Consider the following 21,842-nt stretch of genomic DNA (forward strand, 5'->3'; position numbering starts at 1 on the left):
CTGCATGGAGCCTGCTTCTCCCTCTGCCTGTGTCTCTGCCTCTCTATGTCTCGCCTGAATAAATAAATAAAATCTTTAAAAAAATAAAAAATTAAAATTAAAAAAAATAATAATAAAATAAAATAAAATTAAAATCACTTCCAATCCTGTATCTGTTATAAACATAGTTAGTGCTTAATGTAAATCTTTCCCATTTTCTTCCATTCCGTGTATATAGTTTATTTTCCAGAGAATGTACAACAATGTTTTTTTCCTGATCACAAAAGTAATATATATTTAATTTAAAAAGTAGAAAGCACAAAGGAAAAAACAAATCACCCTAATCCTTTCATTCATAGGAGCCATATTTCATTTGTACTCTTAACCCAGCAGGTGATACAGACTATGTTGTCTCCTTTAATCAAGAGATCGTTTGCCCACACCATACTTAGACAATGTATGCCTAAAACCAATATCATAACCATGGCTTGAAAGGGAGGAAGGAGGCAAAATCCATTTACATCAGAAAATGATTGTAAAGCTTACCCCTTGAAGGCTTTACTTACCTTTTTATTGCAGGAATTGACCTTTCTCAGATGTCCATTGCCCAAATTGTGTATTGCATGCCAAGTAGTTAAATCAGATTACTGCTGTACTTCTCACAATCTAAGTTCCCCATCTCTATTTGTATTTCAATGAAAGGATTCATGGTGCACAAAGTCATTACGGCTCTAAGATCTTTGCAACTCTTAATGGCAGCCCACCAGGGAAAGCCATTGTAGAACAAAAATAGTTTTAGGATTAAAGGAGAAAGCCTTGTTTGCAATGCTGTTGCTGCTGTGTGTACTACCTCCTGTGATGTAGCATGAATGGATTTCGATATAAATCTAAGGCTTTGCAGACTAAGCACCCTCATCAAATAGTATTTATTGGGGTTTGTAGCTGAGATACTGTTTTCCTTAGAAACCAGATGCAGCAGGAAATTTGATTGAGAGGAGGAATTTTAACACAGATACACATATTAACCTTTCGTGCAATGTCTTCTTAACCTAATACCCTAAAACCATACACTTAGTGCTTGTAGTAGAAAAATTTATATAGAGAGAAATTTTTCATTTGATTTAATTCTCCAGTTATGATCCATTTTTTCCCTCAAATTTTCTAAATCCACATTAGAGGTGTGCAATGATTAAAGTGATTTTCAATTTCTTCTTTATCTGCCTGTGGATAAACCAGGTCAAACCAGGAATAAGTTACAACTGAGGAAATATTTTCCGCCTCCTACCACACACAGAAAAAACACAAGTAGCTACTATTTTCTATATAACACACTAATGAATTTTGAATTGGAAGCGAAAAGCTATAAATGTCTGGGTTGAAATGAGGTTCAATCTCAGAAAGTAGTGAAGACTAAAAATTTTGGACAATGGGGCAAATTGTGTTTTCTAGGAAACTATTTTTTAGACATGCCACCAAGGAGGCAGAAGAAATGAGCTTGACAGCAGAGGTTTCTAATGAGCAGAGGTGGAGCTAAACGAGGACTGTGTGGAAAGGTTAGAGACAGATCTCTAAAGAGGCTTTCAGTGGGAGCTACTATAGAGCAAATGGAGGTGACAGATGACCTTTGACCATATTCCTGGTTGTACTGTTGATTGTAAAAAGAAGATAGACTATCTAAGCCTTACTTTAGGGAAACACAAAAATGTGCACAAATTCCTTAGGCTCAATTAAATTTGTGAAGATATTTGAAAGAAATCAAGTCACATCCAAGTAAGTAACAAGGAAGCAAATTTAACCTCCTCTGGATTTTACCCATCTGACTTTAATTATACTGTATATGGCAATTACCTAGACTTGTGGTTTAGAAATTCAACAGTTGGGAAGTGTAATAAATTTTGGAAGCCTGTTAGAAAGCTCTGAATAGTTGAAGACACACTGCAAATTCCTCTTCTAGCTGCTAAATTCAAACTGGATTTAATTGCCTCCACTGGATTATCTGAAATTTACAAATTGGTAATCTTTCTCTAAAAAAAGAAAATAATATAACAATAAAGACTGAAACGGGATTATCCTCATATTCCATTGCAATTAGTTGAAAAGCTTAAAACTGAAAAGATGAAAAGTATTTATATTAAAGTATGGGGGAATGTTCAGTAGAGGAAAGAGGTGAACAAAAGCAATTATTTTATTAAAACATAAGAAATTACTTTAAAATTAAGTTTACTCTAGCTTTGAGTCACCGGCAAATTTTTTGAAATGCAGATTTATATTTTTCAGCTATACATTACAGATATTCCATACATTCTCTTGAGTTTGAGAGTAAGAATTAATTTTAAATTTGGGTCCTATCCCTTTTCTACTATGTGCTATGTTTATAGGCATATAAAAATATATATCTATATATCTAGTTATGCCTATGTAATATACACTCATATGTACTGATCATACATACTACATGCAATCAAAAGGTTAAATTATAATTAATCAGTATTATAAAAAAAAAGGTTACATGGATAATAGTCTACTTAAAAAGTATCTACTTAAAAAGCCTAAAAAGGGGGCACCTGGGTGGCTCAGTGGTTGAGCATCTGCCTTTGGCTCAGGGTGTGATCCCAGGGTCCTGGGATCGAGTCCCACATTGGGCTCCCTGCAGGGAGCCTGCTTCTCCCTCCGCCTATGTCTCTGACTCTCTCTCTTTGTGTCTCTCATGAATAAATCAATAAAATCTTTAAAATAAAAGAAACCTAAAGAGTGTAACACACTTTAGAGAAAATTTTCAAGTGGAGTTAGAGATGAAGAAAATGTTTTTATGGTTATAGCACTTCTATTTATATTAGCAATATCTCCTAGCTAAAGAATAAATTTAATTGAGGAAAAGGGATATTTATAATATATGTCCCTGCTTCTATATGTTATTGTATATATCCTTTCTTGGAATGTCTATCCTTCTCTTCTCGATCAATCTGAATATTGACACATGTTAAACACTCAGATTATGACTCAAAAGAAGTATTAGCCATCTTTGAAAGACTCTTTTGTCCTACTAACCTCACAAAACATTTCCTGACTTCCTACATCCACAATAAACTTCTTTCCTTGAATTTTTGTAATGCTCAAAATTTTTTTTTAATTTTTATTTATTTATGATAGTCACACAGAGAGAAAGAGAGAGAGGCAGAGACACAGGCAGAGGGAGAAGCAGGCTCCACGCACCAGGAGCCCGATGTGGGATTCGATCCCGGGTCTCCAGGATCGCGCCCTGGGCCAAAGGCAGGCGCCAAACCGCTGCGCCACCCAGGGATCCCTCAAAATTTATACAAATTTTATATTACTTGATATCTTTCCAAAATGGTTATTTTCTTTGTTCATGTATATCTTGTTGCCCTGACTAGTTTTTATGCCATTTGAGGATAGGTAATACGTCTTGTACTTCTCTGTATTACCATGGCATCTAGCTCAATGCCTTGTGCATAGAAGTACAATAGTTATGAATGTTAAATATAATTACTTAAACGACTGTCTAATTATGTTGTTCTCATATAACCCATGGAGTTTGGCTTTTAGAAGATACTTATACTTAATCTTTAGGAAAAAGAGGGTGGGGCGCCTGGCTAGCTTAGATGGCAAAGTATGTAACTTTTGATCTCAGGGTTGTGAATTTGAGCCCCACATTGGGTGTAGAGATTACTTAAAAATAAAATCTTAAAAAAAATACTTGTTTACTTTTTACTTGTTACTTTTACTTTTTTTTTAGAGCATATTCTTTTTTCTCTTTCTCTTTTTTAGATTTTTTAAATTTAATTTCAATTTGTCAACATATAGTATAACACCCAGTGTTCATCCCATCAAGTGCCCTCCTCATTGCCCTCATCCTCCCCCCCCCCCCAATCCTTTGTTTCCCAGAGTTAGGAGACTCTCATGGTTTATCTCTCTCTCTTTAATTTTTCACTCAGTTCCCCTCCTTTCCCTTATAATCTTTTTCACTATTTATTATATTCCATGTATGTGTGAAACCACATGGTGATTGTTCATCTTTGATTGACTTATTTTACTCAATATAATACCCTCTAGTTCCTTAATGGTCAGTGAGAATTAAATAATTTTTAAAAATTTTGATCCTGTTTAATAAAAATTTAGCCAGATGATTTGTCCTGCATTTTTGAAAAAAGATATTTGTGTTATAAACACTTTAGAAAATGTCATTGCTATCTTTGTATCAAAAACATTGTCTAATAGTGAAGCTCTCCAGTAAAAGTTTTGGAATAATCATGTCCTTTATTTCCCCTCAAGTGCAAAGTAGAATGTTTTACCTTTCATATGAAGAACATAACTGAAGACTTAGTTTTAAGAAATATGGTATTTTTTCCATAGCTTCCTCATATTTAGAGTTTGGTTTTGTTTTAGAAGGCATCTTTATAGAGCTTAAAATTGTACTTTTCAGTTAGTGACAAGACAAACTTATATCTTAAGCATTCTAGACATGTGAATGCTAAATATTTTTGCCAAATCTGTGCTCAAATTTTTTTTAAATAATTTCTTTTTACATAGTGACGAGCGTTGGCTGTGGATAGGTTTGAATAAAAGGAGCCCAGATTTACAGGGATCCTGGGAGTGGAGTGATCATACACCAGTAAGTTTAAACTTTCTTGTTTGGGATAATATAAAGGGATTATTTGTTTCCATATCAGGTAAATTGATTGTTAAATAATACATCCACATACCATGTAATCATTAAAATTATGAAGAAGTATCTTTATTGAAATGGAAATACATTCACATACATGAAGTGAGGGGAAAAGATACTAACCTTGTTTTTATTTTTAAAAAATAACCATACCTAAATAAATAAATAAATTTTTTAAAAATTGAAAAATAGCCATACATTCTCTCTATAGTCCTAAAAATATAAAAATATGGTTATATAGATACAGTGGTCATCTTTTTCATTTTCTTTGTGCTGTTTTTCATTTCCTTTTTCCACAATGAGAAAGCTTTTACTTTCATTCTAAAAACATAAGAGTTATGTAAAAAAGAATGTATCTTTATTAAAGGAAATAATTTGTTTGGGGAGACCTTAAAAAGACCTTAAATACTATTTCAAATGTTTACATTATCCTAAAGAGAGGTTTTAGGTAATACTTATAGGAGCAAATTATTATAAAATTTATTAAATATTTTCTCCGCAGTACCATTGTGTCAATTCATCATATATACTTTCCAAATGTAAAATTTCATTTGGACTTTCATTTTCAAATAGGAGCATATCTGAAATTAGTTAATTGAATAACTGGCATTTCAACACATGCCAAAAAAAGGTCTTTTGCAAGTTCCTTATTCTCTATAATTCCAGCTGCAAATTTAATGCACTATTAACCTCTACTTCTGAAACTGTAGCTTCCATTGTTTGGAAGTATGATATTTTCTAAGTCATCTCATGATTTAACATCTTGATATTAAAAAAGAGAGAGAAATGAAAAGGTTTTCCTACTGTGACATGTGAATGTGTTTGAGTTATTAAAGCTGCCTAAATTACATCTAAATTGCAAATATTTATACATCAGTCGTAAGTTCTCAAGCCTCTCTTGTTTTCTAAGGTGTCTACTATTCTCATGGAAAATGAGTTTCAGCAGGATTATGATATCAGAGACTGTGCTGCTGTCAAGGTCAGTACAATGGTGGAAAACCTGCATATTTAAAAATAAATTTGGCATTGTGTACAGTCAGGCAACAGATCCACAGAGTGCCTCTTTTAGGTATGGAGCATGATATTAGATGCGATCGGAGGGAAGAACACCCATGGCCCTGCTCTCTCAAGCTACCTAACTTAAACTTAATTTGAGAAAATAAAATCATATTCAAAAAAGGTTGCTCTTATAATTGTAAAGTTATAGTCTCCAATTTAGTTTCTAATGAAACTCAGAAGAGGAAGTGGTTCCTGTGGCCTGTTTCCAAAAGGGATAGGACTTGAACTGTGCTTTTGTACAGATGGGATAAGGTAAGCCTTTCTAATGGGGGAATGGCATGAGGAGGTGGCATAAAATAAAGGAAGAGTGGAAGGGAGAAACTAAGGCAGTGAGGAGAAAGGGATACAGATCAAGAAGTTTGCATCGGTGCCATGGTTGAAAACAAGGTTGGGAAATTAGATTGATGGTAGGCAACAGCATTATAAAAGTTTTTTTGACATGAACCAAGGAGAGTATGAAGAAGACTCATCTCAAGTCAGATTTCAAGATGTAGCAAGTAGGATAAGATGACATAAAAGTGCAATTAGTCATCTTCCTTTGCAAAATTCATTCATTTATTGATTCCATAAATAGTAGTCCAAGCAGTCTATAATGCTCTGGAGGATAAAACAATGACAAGATATAAAACAGTTGTTGTCACAGAACTTAAGTTTAGTAGGAGAGAAGTAAACAAGTAGTTATAGGAGCTATGACAGATGAGGTATACGTTTTATGCAAGAATGAGTATTATAAGGAGATGGTGATGGTGATGGACACTGGTAATCGTGATGATGGTGGCATCAGCTAATACTTGTTAACTTGTGAGCTAGGTACTTATTTCACTTAATACTTAGGTGATCTTGTGAGGTAGATGCTATTACATATTTATCTTTTAAGGAAGAAAGTTGAGTTCTGAGTAAGTGTACAGGGTTATAGAACTGAAATTTAAACCCACGTGCCTGGGTCCACCCTGCTATATGACTAGATGTTTATAGAAATAGAAAAAGGATGCCTGGGTAGCTCAGTGGTTGAGCATCTGCCTTTGGCTCAGGGTGTGGTCCTGGGGTCCCGGGATAGATTCCCACATTTGGTTCCCTATCGGGGTCTGCTTCTCCCTCTGCCTGTGTCTCTGCCTCTTTCTCTGTGTCTCTCATGAATAAATAAATATTTTTTTTTAAAAAGAGAGAAATAAATAGAAAGGATACTGGTTTATGGAGAAAATACTACATTTTAGTCTAGATATTTTGAATTCAAGCTAGTAGTAAGAAATATCCTTTTTCTTTTTTTTTTTTTTTTTTTTAGTAAGAAATATCCTATAGTTGAAATCAGAAGACCAGAGTTGAAGGAAGAAATGTGTATTTTTAAAAAAGTGTAAAGGGTCAAAAGTGGGTTTAGGAGAGCTGTCAATGCATAAAATATAAGATGGGGAAGTAGGAGACATATAGATTATACCTTTGCTATGTAAGCCAAGTAAGTGATTACCCAGAAGTGCTGCAGGTTGCCTGAGACAAAGAACTGAGAAGGCCCCTGGAAAGCCCTATTTTCAAAGCAATTGTTCTGGTAATAAACTGTGTGGTATCATGCCATTTTTATAGAATTATGTTTAACACATGAGAAGGTGAAAACTTCAGAGAAGCTTGTAATGTTTCCAGAACACTGATGCAATATACTATGTTCTATGTAAGTAGAGTTCTTATGTGTGAAGAGATTAGAAAATCTACCAAAAAAACTAACTAAAAGAAACACTGATGTGGCCTGTGTCAGGAACAAGGCCAGCCAGGCCAGTGTTCTAGGAGAATCTCCCCTCACTTGGCACAGTACCCACCAGAATCTTGGCCTTAAGAGAAAACTCCAAAAAGTGATGGAGATTCCTCCCAGGTCATCCCCTCCCCTTTCCTTTCTTGCCTGCTTACTGGCTGGAGTACAATTTGTAGAGACCTACTTGGATCATGCAGAGGAGGCTAACATCCTAGTGTAGAGCAACATCAAAGCAGGAGCCTGGGTCCTTGGGGTCAGACTCTTATGTCACATTTTCACAGATCTGCTTTAATCATAGTCTGGTGTTTGGAAGCCACTGAAGTAAATTTTTTTTTCTAGCTTGATCTTTCTCAAATTTAAAGGTACAATCTATAATTTCATATCAGCAAAAACAGGAAAAAAACCAATAATTTACATTTTGGACATAAACATGACTTTATGACATATTTCCTCTATCAACCCTTGTGAAGGTTCTTGATTAGGCTGTTAACTATTTAAACACTGTGTTCATTCATTAAATAAATATCTTAGGTGCTAGGGCTAAAAGAGATTTAAGATTATACTTTAGTGTTTTATGAAGTTTCATCCATTTCAAAATATTCTGCAATCCTCTTTCTCCTTTAGGTCATTCAGAGGCCAGGGCGAAGAAGCTGGTATTTCTATGATGACAGAGAATTTATTTATTTAAGACCTTTTGCTTGTGATACAAAACTTGAATGGGTATGCCAGATTCCAAAAGGTAAGTGGTAGTTATTCCTTTTCACAGTCTTCTCATGTGAACATTGTAAATGCTGAGTCCAAAGTACCTAAGAGAGTGTTTTAGACTATAATTATAGTTTTAAAAAGCCCATGAAGATATAGTTAATATATTAAGCTCCATCCTGCCTGATTCTAACCACAAGTACAAGACTGGCTTATTGAGATTAGATGGTACCTTCCTCTTTGATCATGAAAGAATTTTTATAAAAGATAAAATTTAAGATAAATTTAGAGATTAGATTTTGGAATGAGAGATTATTTCAATGAAAAGAAGACACGTAATGTAGGGACACCTGAGTGGCTCAGTGGTTGAGCATCTGCCTTTGGCTCAGGTGTGATCCCGGGGTCCTGGGATCAAGTCCCTCATCAGGCTCCCTGCATAGAGCCTGCTTCTCCCTCTGCTTGTGTCTGTGCCTCTCTCTCTCTCTCTGTGTCTCTCATGAATAAATAAATAAAATCTTTTTTAAAAAAGGCCACCACCATATTACCTTTAGAAGACATGATATCCTTGGGGCGCCTGGGTAGCTCAGTTGGTTAAGCATCTGCCTTCTGCTGAGGTCAGGATCCCAGGAGCCCCAGGTTGGGCTCCCTGCTTAGCAGGGAGCCTGTTTCTCCATCTCCTTCTGTCCCTCCTCTCTGCTTGGGTTCTCTCTTTCTCTCAAATCAATAAATAAAATCTGTTTTAAAAAATAAATAAAAGATAAGATATCCAGTATAGTAACTGTCAAGTTTCTTTCACCAAGGCAACTGGTAGGCCATTAATAAAAGAGGGAACTCTGTGTGTGTGTGTGTGTGTGTGTGTGTGTGTGTACTACATCTTCTTTATCCATTCATCTGTTGATGCGCATCTAGGCTCTTTTCATATTTACTGTGGACGTTACTACTATAAACATTGGGGTGCATGTGCTCCAATGTATCACTATTTTTATATACTTTGAATAAATACCTAATAGTGCAATTGCTGGGTCATAGGGTAGTTCTATTTTTAACTTTTTGAGAAGTTCCTATACTATTTTTCAGACTGGCTGCACTAGCTTGCATTCCCAACAGTGTATGAGGGTTCCTCTTCCTCCACATCCTCACCAACAGCTTTTGTTTCCTGAGTTGCTAATTTTAGCCATTCTGACCCATGTAGGATGGTATCTCATTGTGGTTTTGATTTGTTTTTCCCTGATGCCAAGTGATGTTGAGCTTTTTTTCATGTGTCTGAACAGAAGTTTTTTACAAGATTACAATAAACAACTATGCATATTTTTAACTAATTTGACCCATTGTTGATAGAAATTAACCAATATATAGAGAACTGACTTAGAGAGAGAAACCAAAGATGTTGAATATATAGGCAGTGCTCTGAGAAAAGTCTTCTCTACATTAGGCCCAGATACAACAGCAAAATGAAGAACAGCTATTTTACTCTGTAGTTTCTAATAGTCATCAAATTACATCTTTGCCTTGAAACAAGTGTGACCTACAACCAGAATGAAAAGGGAGAGGAAAGCAACTAGCAACCTGCAAGGAGCTGTTCTGCCCTGGAACTGTCTAGATGCTTCTGTAGGGGCAATCTTAAAGTGATTTTCACAGTCTTTGTGAGTTAAGTAGGAGTCTTGTTTCTGGTTTTGTTTGTTTGTTTGTTTGTTTGTTTGTTTTTTATAGAGTAGAGAGTTGAGTCTAAGCAGCAGATCCAAAGTCCCATAGCAGTGAAGGGTCTGAGGGCATTTGGACCCTGACTCACTCAATTTCAAGGCCCATAATGCATTAAAGTATCACATTTCCTCTGTTTCCAACTGGAAATTCTGGGTGATTTTTATTATTTTTCTCCCAGTTTTGTCTCTCATCTTCTCAAAAGGTTCAGTACTGGATTATTGTACATTGTTTACAATAATACATTGGGGGTGGGATGCCTGGGTGGCTCAGCGGTTGAGTGTCTGCCTTTGGCTCATGGCGTGATCCCGAGTCCCGGGTAGAGTCCGACATTGGGCTTCCTGCGGGGAGCCTGCTTCTCTCTCTGCCAGTGTCTCTGCCTGTGTGTGTGTGTGTGTGTGTGTGTGTGTGTGTATGTGTGTATCATGAATAAATAAATAAAATTAAATTAAAAAAAAAGAATACCTTGGGAGAACAATGAATTCTACCAACCAAGGTTTATAGAACAATTACTCAAATTACATTAGATGGAGAAGTAGTTCCTGAATAACCTCATCCTGCAGTAATGATTATCTTTGTGCCTATTCCTTAGTGTTTCTGTGTAATATATACAATATACTCATTTACTTATGTATACTTTCTAATTATTAGCCATATTTTATCCATCTAGTCTTCCTTTGTGACTTCCGTGATGTAAGGTAGAGAACTACCAGGAATACTTTAATAGTTAACAGATCTACCTTTTTGATTGCCACTAAAACAGTGTTAGCATAGGCCCCACAAAATTCAAACCAAAGCAATCATAATATGAAAAGAAATAATCTGGCCAGAAATGGTCCAACTCAGAAAGTCCTCTTGAGTTAGATTAAAGGCACTTACTTATAATAGGACACCATCTGTAATTGGATACTAATCCTCAGCCTTTTGTTTTCTTTCTTGTACCAGGCCATACTCTAAAAACACCAGACTGGTATAATCCAGGTAAGTTAAGAAAACTGAAACTTAACCAAAGCTGGTTTTATCTTTTCTGTAATGTATTTAGTTAATTATCTAAGCCCATGCCCAAGTGCCAGCTTCTCTATCACATTTTCAAGGGAGATGAAATATCTCCAGGCAGGAAAGGTGATTGGCTGGTGTGCAATGAGGTTTTGAGGCTGGGTTTGTTCTCCTCTGTGAGTACAGGAGGGTGGCAAAGTCTCTCACTGGCTCAGCAATCCTTGGTGCTTTGCAGGTAGCACTGCCCTGGCCAGAGAGAGCAGATTACTATTCATAAATAGTTTTAAACATTAATTCATGCTTAGATGGTGTAGTTTGATCTGTGCATAACTCTGATATTCTTCTTCTTCAGAGCGTCCTGGAATTCATGGACCTCCAGTTGTAATTGAAGGGAGTGAATACTGGTTTGTTGCTGATCCTCACTTAAACTATGAAGAAGCGGTCCTGTATTGTGCTAGCAATCACAGCTCTCTGGCTACCTTGACATCTCTTGCAGGACTAAAAGCCATCAAAAACAAAATAGCAAATGTAATTTGAGAGAATATATTTTAAAATATTTTTCTTATTTTTCTATTTATTCCGTCAAAAATTATTTCAGAAGTCTTGCCAAAATCTACAGAAGTTAAATATTCCTTTCAAGTAAAATCTGCCTTTTTTAAAAACATCCAAATTCATCATTTCATGTTAGAAAAGGGGGATAAAACTCCATGTTTTAAAAATATTCAAGATTAGTTATAAATGTCAACTTATAAAATCAACAGAGATAATATAAAATATTCTTTTTTAAAGTTATTTATTAATTAATTAATTAATTTATTTATTTATTTAGTTGACAGAGGGAGAGCACAAGTAGGGGGAGTGGCAGGCAGAGGGAGAGGGAGAAACAGGCTTCCCGCTGAGCAGGGAGCCCATCTCAGGGCTCAATCCCAGGATCCTGAGATCATGACCTGAGCTGAAGGCAGACACTTAACCCACTGAGCCACCCAAGTGCCCGTAATATAAGATATTCTAATTCTTTATTATATTTTGTACTAAAAGTTAACTTCATAGTTAACTTGAGTTTCCATTTCTTCAAATAACTAACCTTGTAAGATAGGAAAATAATTTTATATTTTTAAATTTATAATTATTTACAATTGAACACTATATAATCGAATTAATGTATACCTATAATTACAATGACCATGTTTTATAATAGCACATAGTGTTAAGTGAAAAGTTTCCAGCTACTTCTTTGATGGAAGCACCTGGTTTACATAATTTAGAGACTGAAGTAATGGAATGTCTGGAAATGTTAGTGGTTGTGGTTATGGTGGGACAGGGTATTTTAAATAAAAGCTCTTTAGGAAACTCAGCACAAATAAGGATAGGTGATTTTGTCTGTTGGTTGGTTTGTTTTTCAGATATCTGGTGATGAACAGAAGTGGTGGGTGAGAACTACCGACCAGCCAGTAGATCGTCGTTTTATGTAGTATGTGACACCATTGATATTGCCTTTGTAAAGTCATTGGAAAGAAGCAGTCCCAAATTCTCCTTTAGAAAATGGATCGTTATTTATAATTTGTTTTGAACATTCATCAATAAACCGTGTGGACTACAGAAACCAAGTCCTGTTACATATTAGCATCAAGAAAAAAGTGGCATAAAATAATGGCATAACATTAAATTTAGAATTAAAATAACAGTTTAAAAAAAACAGAATAGAACATGTAATACATTATGAGCTGTGAACTCTCTCATTTTTTTTCAGCTCACGATATCCATGGCATCACTTTCCTATAACATTTCGGGAGGAATGCTTGTACATGTCTGCAAAGACTTGGTTTAATGGTAAATTCCAAATCTTTTAATGTTGATTATGTAATATGTGAACTTCAGGTTCGGTTACTAACTTAACCTTATTTTCCTGTTAATTATACGTTGGTTGCTTCATTTTATTTTGGCTTATTGCTAATGACCGTAGTTTAAATTCCAAATGCAAACAAAGTTGCTTTTCATTGTATTTTGACTTCCTTTACCCTATGGTGACTGCTTAGAAATAAACTTACCACTTTCATAACTGAAAAGCATATAAATAAATTTGCAAAGATAAACAGGTAGCAATTCTAAATATAGTTTAGTTCTCTTCCCCCTCATTAGCCTTCACTTTCAGCCTATTTGCCTACCATCAGGTCCTGTGGTGGTAACTGTGGTTCTTATACTAAATGTATGCATTTTTATAGGCAAAGCTGGTATGCTCTACCCTACTGATATAATAATAACAGAAGATAGAAATGGCTAGAGAAGAGGAATATATTTTAACTGTTTGGGAAAGAGCAATCGAAAGAGATTTTCTTTACTACTGGATTGTTTTTAAAATGTGCTGAATGGAAAATTCTCACCCCTGTAATTCTGCTTTTCATTTCTCAGACTTAAATAAGCCAGCAGACTGTAGTACCAAGTTGCCCTTCATCTGTGAAAAATATAATGTCTCTTCATTAGAAAAATATAGTCCAGATTCTGCAGCTAAAATACAGTGCTCTGGGGATTGGATTGCTTTTCAGAATAAGGTAAAAAGGGAATTGCTACATTGTACAAATGATGATTGCTTTCATGATGGTTGTATGGCCTGTAGCGGAATCGCAGCCCATCAAACAACTTCACTAAAGATAGCCTCTGCCTATTTCAGTAACTCACCTGATCCTCTACATTGCCAGAAACCAAGTTAACTCTCAAGCTAGTGATGCCTACAGGTCTTCAAAGTACTGTGTTCTTATCCAGTTGCTACTAAAATTAAATTGCTGATGTTGATTGCTCAATGAATTACAATACTTTAAATAATAAAACTGTCTCTATAGCATGAAGGAAACTGACAATTTCTGGCTGATGTATTTTCCACTTGAAAGAAAGCATCCAAGCAGCATCGACCAATTAAATTAGACCAGCATTTCCAAACTATGTTTTGGCTACATATATGCTAACAAAATGTTAATCATTGATCTTGCCTTCCAAGGGGTTTAATAATTACATAAGTTTGGGAAATGCTAGATTCTATATCTGCCTCTTTGAAATGATAATCTAGATTGGTATATGTATCTCTTTGGAAATACATTTGGTTGCTAAGTAGAGAGATTGCTATACTATGTTAGAACATCTATTCTCTCACACAAAAGAAGTTTGAGGGTAAGTGGGCTGAAGTTGGTATGGAAGCTCCACAACATCTTCAAATCTAGGCTCCTGTTATCTTTTTGCTCTGCCATCCTTAACATACTGAAGCTTCCAAGCTCAAGTTCAGGGTGTTCTGTCTAGGGCCTTTTCTAGAAGCCACCCAGTGACATAGAGCTCACTGGCCACTCCAGTCTCCAGGGAGTCTGAAAAAAATTCTGTTGGATGCTTCAAGGAACAGTATTTAAGTTGTACCACTTCACACTAACATGATCATAGTATCAAAAATAAAAAGGAAGATAGGAGTCTTACAACTGAAAACATCTGTACTGAAGCTAAAATAATAAGGATACATTTTGACTTTTTAAAATTAGAACAGTCTTCACACACACACACACCAAGGTATTGGGACTAAATTAATTTACATAATTGAGGTAAGTTTGAATTAAGATTTCCTGCCAAAAGAAAGGGGGATGACTTCTTTTAAAATGCATGTTTTTATATAAGGAGGTGATGATTATCAGTTCAGCCTTTGAAATCAGTTGGAATAAATCTAAACGCTGATCATACCACTATCTGTCTACTTCACTTACAAGTAAAGTTACTTAACTGCCCCGTGCCTCAGTTTCCCTATTTGTTGTAGGAATTAAGTGAGATGGTATTATGCAAACTGTTTAGCACATGGGAAGCACTCAATAAGAGGGAGATTTTTTAAAAAAATAATTTGACTGATAGACCACTCTTTAGTTGTTTATATTGACAGTGTAGGTCTGCATTCATATAGTACTACTTTGTAAATTTCCATATCTCACAGACCAAAAATTAGCAGCCCTCTAAAAGATGAGATATTTACTTCCTATGTGAGCTCTTCGGTGCTTGGAATCTTATGCTTCATTTATGTTTTTTGTTTGCAGTGTTTTCTAAAAATCAAACCGAAGTCTCTCACATTTTCCCAAGCAAGTGATACTTGTCACACTTATGGTGGCACCCTTCCTTCAGTGCTGAGCCAGATAGAACAAGGTAACAGAATTGTTTTGGAAACATGTTTTATTCTGATATGGGGGCCAAGTTAGTTCTGAGAGGCTTTGGGGAATTAGCATATTTAAAAATTCTTATTAAATTACTTTATTACAGAATAGGTAAAAGAGTATCGTTGTAGATAAGGAGGAAGTATTCGATGAGATTTTTTTGGTGTATCTATAATTTGAATAAGTAAATACTTTTAAAAAATCTCTTTCTGACAGATTTCATTACATCCTTATTTCCGGATATGGAGGCTACTTTATGGATTGGTTTGCGCTGGACTGCCTATGAAAAGATAAACAAATGGACAGATAACAGAGAACTGACATACAGTAACTTTCACCCGTTAGTAGTTGGTGGGAGGTTGAAAATACCAACAAATGTAAGTTTTTAAAATCAGAAATCTAAATTGCTCAGGGTACCTGAGTGGCTCAGTCGGTTGACCATCAGACTTTATTTCAGCTCAGGTCATGATATCAGGGTATGAGATCAAGCCCCCACTCGGGCTCTGGCTGGGCATGGAGCCTGCTTAAGATTCTCTCTCCCTTTCCCTCTGCCCCCACCACCCACTTCTGCTGTGTGCATATATGTGCGCACACACACACACTCTCTCTCTCTCTCTCTCTCACACACACACACACACACACACACAAACCTGTATAGCTCTGTGAAATACCCAAGTCTTATATAGATTATTGGATTAAGAATGAGGTTTCTATTGTATGAGTCCACTTATATGAGATATTCAGAGTAGGCACATCTTCAAAGATAAAATGTAGATTAGTGGTTGCCAGAGGCTAAGAAGGAAGAAGGATTGGGAGTGATGCCTAAAAGGTAATGGCATTTCTTTTTGGGGGTGATAAAAATATTCTAAAAATTGATTGAGGGTGATGGTAGACACATTGATATTTTCTTTTTATTCTACTTTATCTAGTTTATTCTCTTCGTCCTATCTTATCTTAGTCCATTATCACATATGTGAGCCAACTAAATGAGTCTCAAACCATATTTGATCCCTAATCTAGGAAATTGCAGTAAGTATTTCAGCATTTTTTCTTCTAGGGCTTTTTCATATATTATTGTTCTGACATAGATAATATCATAATGTATATAAAATGGTATATATACCATTGTCTACTTTTCTCATTTAGTATTGTAAATAGTTTCTTATACCATTAAAAGATGTACTTGATAAGCATTTTAATAGCTGTGCAATATTTCTTAATGGTATGCCATTATTTTCCAACCAGTGCTGAGTATTTAGGTTGTTTCTATTTTTACATAATTATAAATAGCATTACAATGAACAGTTTTGTGCATAATCTTTGGTTATATTCAGATTACCTCCTTAAGATAGATTTTGGAAGTCAAAGCCAGATCAAAAGATAAAGTAGTTATAAAACTCTATTCACCAAATGCTTTCCAGAAAGGTTTATGAGTTTTTATATTTGTCAGTAATATATTATAATTGCCATTCTATCCATTCCAACATATTAATAATTTCTAACATTTGTTGATCACTAATATGTGTCAGGCACTTTGCTAATGCATCATTTGCATTATTTCATTTAATCTGCACAACAGATGTGAAAAGGTCTGTTATTCTGCCTCTAAGAAATGTAGAAACTGGAGTCATGTAACTTGTCCCCAGTCATGCAGTCACGCATGCAGTCGTGACTAGGTCCATGAGACTGCAGAACCCGTGTTTTTAGCTTCTCTACTATGTTACCTCTAAGGGTCATTGTCTTTTAAAAATTCTTGCTAATTTGGTAATTTAAATATATCAATCATATTTTTCTTTATATTTCTCTGATATCTAATGAAAACAAACTTCTGTAAGTTCAATAGTACCTTGAATTTCATCAAGTATGAATATTCTTATTCTTTTTCAATATTTTTCAAAGCCTTCATGTATTTTCTTTTGTCTTCATGTACTTCTTATTGATTTTACAATTATGTAAATATTAAACATGCTGACTCTTTGTTTCTTGTGTTTATGAAAAATATTCCTGTAGGTTTTTTTCTTAAGCGCAGAATACCAAAAATATTATAGAAGTAAGCTTTGATTTTTTGCATGTGTGTACATTCAAATATATTTATTTCTCTTTTCTCCTCCATTTTTTTTAGGTTAGAAATTTCATCGTGTAGATGTTAGTTAAATATATGCCTATATTTTCTTTGCCTTTTTTTCCTGACTGCATGATACAGCCATGGTATATAGTGTATGTTGTCAATTGAATACTTCATGCTTTTCCCTAATCCTGTCAAACACCATTTATTGCATATACTTCAACTTGTTAAAAGCAATATAGGATGCCTCCTTTATCTTACATAAAGTGTGAGTGTATGAAATATACTCTTATGTAGCTATGACACTGATCTAAATACTATAATTTTGCATATTAAAAAATATGATAGGAATAATTATCCTGTATATATACCTTTAAAAAATGGTTTTAGCTATTCCTGTCCATTCTTCCAAACTATAATTGTTTGGCCAATCTCCAACCCAAACAATTAAACAAACTTCTGATGAGAATTTGACAACATTTTAGGGACAGTTAACATCTTTTTATTAATCTTTTAACTCAAGAATATGGTATATCCATTTATTCAAGTCTTCCTTTAGAGCCCACGTGAAATTTTTGTAGTTCTGTCTCATTGCCTTTGAGAATGACAGATTTTTTCTTGATTTTCTCACTGATATGTAAGAAGCTGTTGTTTGGGTATTTTTATGTATTATTTCACAGGCACCCATCTTACTAAAACCTCTTATTACTTCTAGAGTTTTTCACTAGATTTTTGGGGTTTCTTACTTAGATAATCATAATCTTCAAATACTAGTTTATGCTTCACTACATGTGGTAGGACTTCTAGAACTGTGATAGTACCAGAAGAAATAACTACCATCCTAGACTTGATCTAGATTTTGTAGGATTGTCTGCAGTCTCTCATTGTTATTTATGATGCTCACTCTTTGGGCGTTTTTCAGGGTCTTTTTGGTTTTTTTTTTTTTTTTTTTTTTTTTTTTAAGTAGGCTCCATGCCTAGCATGGAGCTTGACATGGCTCTTGACCTAAGCTGAGCAGAAGAGTCCATGATTAACCAACTGAGCCACCCAGGCACTCCAATGCTGACTCTTTAAGTTATATCATTCTATAACTAGCTTATTTAGAACTTTTGTTCAGGAATAAGTACTGAATTTTCCAAAGCTTTTTTTCTAGCGTCTACTAAAATTGTCATATATTTATAATAAACGATCTTTATCTTATCATAGATTCTAGTTGCTCCAAATGGATTATTATTTTGCTATTATACTGAATTGGACTTCTTAGAATTATATTTGGGAATGTTTTCATCTCTGCTCATAGAATTAATTTTTTATGCTATATTGTCTGATTTTTTTTCCCGATTATGTCAGCTTCATAAGATGAACTGGCTAGCTTTCTGCCTTTGTGTTTTGAAATTATAATCCAGCCTGGAGAATTATTCAGCCTGAAAGTTTGAGGGAATTACCTACAAAATCATGTGATGTTATTTTCAGACATCATTCTCTAATAATAAAGGGATTTGGTGCAGTGGTCAAATGCCTAAATTCCAGAGTCACATTGTCTGGTTTTGAATTTCATTCAATCATTAGTATGGAAGTTCACTTAACTTTTCTTTCTTTCTTTTTTAAAGAGTTTATTTATTTATTCATGAGAGATACAGAGAGAGGCAGAGACACAGGCAGAGGGAGAAGCAGGCTCCCTGCAGGGAGCCCAACCGGGATTCCAGGATCACACCCTGGGCTGCAGGCGGCGCCAAACCGCTGAGCCACCCGGGGCCGCCGCCCCACCCCCCCCCACCCCCCACCCCCCGCCCCACCACCCCCCACCCCCCACCCCCGCCCCCGTTACCTTTTCTTAATCCTCAATTTCTTGTCTGTAAATTCTGATTCTGTTATACGTACAACACAACGTGAAAATTACATAAGATAATTCATTTAAAGCTTTTAGCTATCTCACATATAGTTTTGAAAATGAACTACTAGTATTAAATTTCAATTTCCAATGAAGTTACTGGTACATTTTGGTGTTTCTACTTCTCCTTATAACAATTATGCTAATTTGTTCTTTTCAAGATAAGTTGCCTATTTCATTTAGATTTTTTAAAAGTATATTTAAGTAAACTACACCCCATGTGGGGCTCAAACTCATGACCTCAAGATCAAGAGTTCCCTACTGTTCCGATTGAGCCAGCCGGGTGCCCCTCATTTAGATTTTCAAAGGTATTAGAATAAAATTGTGTATGCTATTATCTTTTCAAATCCTCACGCCTTATTTTGATTGTGTTTTTACTTTTTTTTTATTCAGATTTTTACAAAACTGGTATGTATTGGTTTTCTCCTCCCTCTTCTCCATCTTCTACTTCTATTGCTTGAGATACATTTACAAATATTACTACATTTTTCCATCCTAGTTTTTTGGAGATCTATTTTTGTTCGTTTTCTAATCCACTGTATTCAATTCTTAGTTCATCTTTCCTTTAAAAAACACAATACATTTAATAATACATATTTGCATTATTCCACTATTGGAATATTTGCCCCAAGAAAACAAAAACACTAACGTCAAGAATGATAGCAGAGTGTTAAATATTACTATAATAGTGTTTTCATCTTACTTTTACCAGTTTTTCTTTTATCTGTTTGGAATTTATATTTAATGATATTGCCACTGTTTTTGTTTTATAATTTCTAAAGTTAATTGCCCCTTTTCCATGCTTCAGAAGTTTTTGAGGATTTTCTTGTGATTTCAGGGTCAACTCCTTAATGGAATTTTTTACAGGAGGAAAAATCCAATTTGGGATATAAAGTTCTCTTGCTAGGATCTTCAGACAGTTAGTTTCATGATTATTTGTACATGTTTGCCTTTTTGTTTAGATTTTTGAGGAAGAGTCCCGATACCAATGTGCTCTAATGCTCAACCTCCAAACATCACCTTATACTGGGACATGGAATTTTACTGCCTGCAATGAATACCACACTCTATCTCTCTGTCAGAAATATTCAGGTATAAATTATTATCTAGATATCTATGGTACTTTATGCTGTTGGATAAATACAGTATTTTTTCACAAAAATCTTATAAATGAATTAATATTAATTTATAAACAGCTTTCCTAAAATTTTAAGATAGCTAAATCCATATTGGTTCAGTTAGTCACATTATCTCAAATGGAATATGATTTTTTCAAGTGTCATTGCTTTACTTAATTAAATATCAAAATTAAGTATCAGATGGAATTTATTAATAGGAGTTGCCTAATTATAGTAAGTTATGGTTGAATTTTGTTCTTTTTTCCACTCTGGCATTTATTTTTCAGTTTTTACGTTCTATCTTGGAGAAAGAAGGAGAAAAAATATATTTAATTGACTCTGGTAAAGTTTATCACACACACACAAAAGGTGTGAAGTGTTATAAATGGGTCACTGTATATACCTTACTGTAGCCCAAATAAAAATAAAATGTGGGCTTAAAAATAAGAATCATCCATATTTTCAAAAAGATATTTTTAGAGGTATTACATTGTCTTCATTGATTACAATGTTTTTAACAAATAATTTTTTTAAAAAAAGCTTTGTCATGTAATGAGAACCTCAAGTAGATAATCCATGTACTTCTAAAGAACTTTTTATTAAACCAACCTATGCCTTATTTGTCTCATATTGTTTAGTAATTGCTTTACTCAGAGAAGTACTGTAAAGCAGTAGTTCAATACAACCTCTTGTGTGTTGTTTTGTACATTTTTCTCATCAGAGCTCTCCTTGATGAGATCTTTTGTAAGAGAACACATAACATTTTCTCCTGTTGAAGGAGTTCAAATAAAGGAGGTATTTGACACCAACCTGAAATGGTAATCTAATTGCCAGCTCCTTTTATTTATAGCTTTTTTCCTTCCTAAATCAGATCAACAAAAACAATTTTGTTCTAATTTTAGAAAACAAATGCTGTGGCTCACACATATTACATATTAAGATACACAGCAAGACATACATACCTAGTTCTCCTAACCAAAATCTAAAATAAATGGATAAGTAACATCTAAAGCACTCGTTGTGGAGAAATTTGAAGAAATGTCCTATGACTTGCAGAGTGGGTGTTTTTTTTTTCTTTTACACACAGAAATTGAAAACAGACAAACCTTGCAGAATACTTCAGATACTGTAAAGTATCTAAATAATCTGTACAAAATCATCATGAAGACTCTGACTTGGTTTGATGCTCTAAGAGAGTGTCAGAAAGAGAACATGCACCTGGTGAGCATCACAGACCCTTACCAGCAGGCGTTTCTAACTGTGCAGGCGGTTCTTCATAACTCTTCTTTATGGATTGGACTCTCCAGTCAAGATGTAAGTTTTCAGTCCCAACTGCCAGGACTGGGTGATGAAATGTGAAATTTTTGTTGCACACAGCATTTCTCATATCAGACAAAAAGAACCTGGAGATTGTAAAATCTTACTCCAGTGAGTAAATTTCATGAAGTGTGTAATTTTTAGTGACTGTCATCTTTCTACTGTTCAAAGATCTAGTGCTGTATTGTTTATATTAAGAAAAAGTTGTACTGAACATATGTAGCTGAGCACTTCTTTTTACTCTAGTAAAAGACTGAGTAGGAATCAGGAACTGCCACATCTCCCCAGCCAAAGAAAAGAGACAAAGAGAAGAATTAAAAAATCAGATAGGGTTGAGTGTTGGGATGGGGGGAGGTCCAGAGGGAGAGGAAGAGAGAGGATCCCAGCAGGCTCCACACCCAGTTGCAGAACCTGATATATAGG

General features: G+C 34.8%; 1 protein-coding gene across 3 annotated transcripts in view; it reads left to right on the plus strand.

The window, feature by feature from the left end:
• Window positions 1–21,842, plus strand: part of LY75 (lymphocyte antigen 75) — a 124,555-nt gene that overhangs the window by 41,893 nt on the left and 60,820 nt on the right. For all 3 annotated transcript variants that reach the window (XM_072811228.1, XM_072811226.1, XM_072811227.1), the window contains exons 14-25: window positions 4,528–4,609; window positions 5,574–5,642; window positions 8,085–8,199; window positions 10,806–10,841; window positions 11,209–11,384; window positions 12,260–12,327; window positions 12,607–12,686; window positions 13,266–13,405; window positions 14,915–15,020; window positions 15,245–15,405; window positions 19,947–20,076; window positions 21,190–21,416. In XM_072811228.1, the coding sequence (XP_072667329.1) occupies window positions 4,528–4,609; window positions 5,574–5,642; window positions 8,085–8,199; window positions 10,806–10,841; window positions 11,209–11,384; window positions 12,260–12,327; window positions 12,607–12,686; window positions 13,266–13,405; window positions 14,915–15,020; window positions 15,245–15,405; window positions 19,947–20,076; window positions 21,190–21,416 (1,390 nt within the window). The remainder of the gene's footprint in view (window positions 1–4,527; window positions 4,610–5,573; window positions 5,643–8,084; window positions 8,200–10,805; window positions 10,842–11,208; window positions 11,385–12,259; window positions 12,328–12,606; window positions 12,687–13,265; window positions 13,406–14,914; window positions 15,021–15,244; window positions 15,406–19,946; window positions 20,077–21,189; window positions 21,417–21,842) is intronic.

This window comes from Canis lupus, chromosome 34, assembly GCF_048164855.1.
Source record: "Canis lupus baileyi chromosome 34, mCanLup2.hap1, whole genome shotgun sequence".
Classification (NCBI taxonomy): domain Eukaryota; kingdom Metazoa; phylum Chordata; class Mammalia; order Carnivora; family Canidae; genus Canis; species Canis lupus.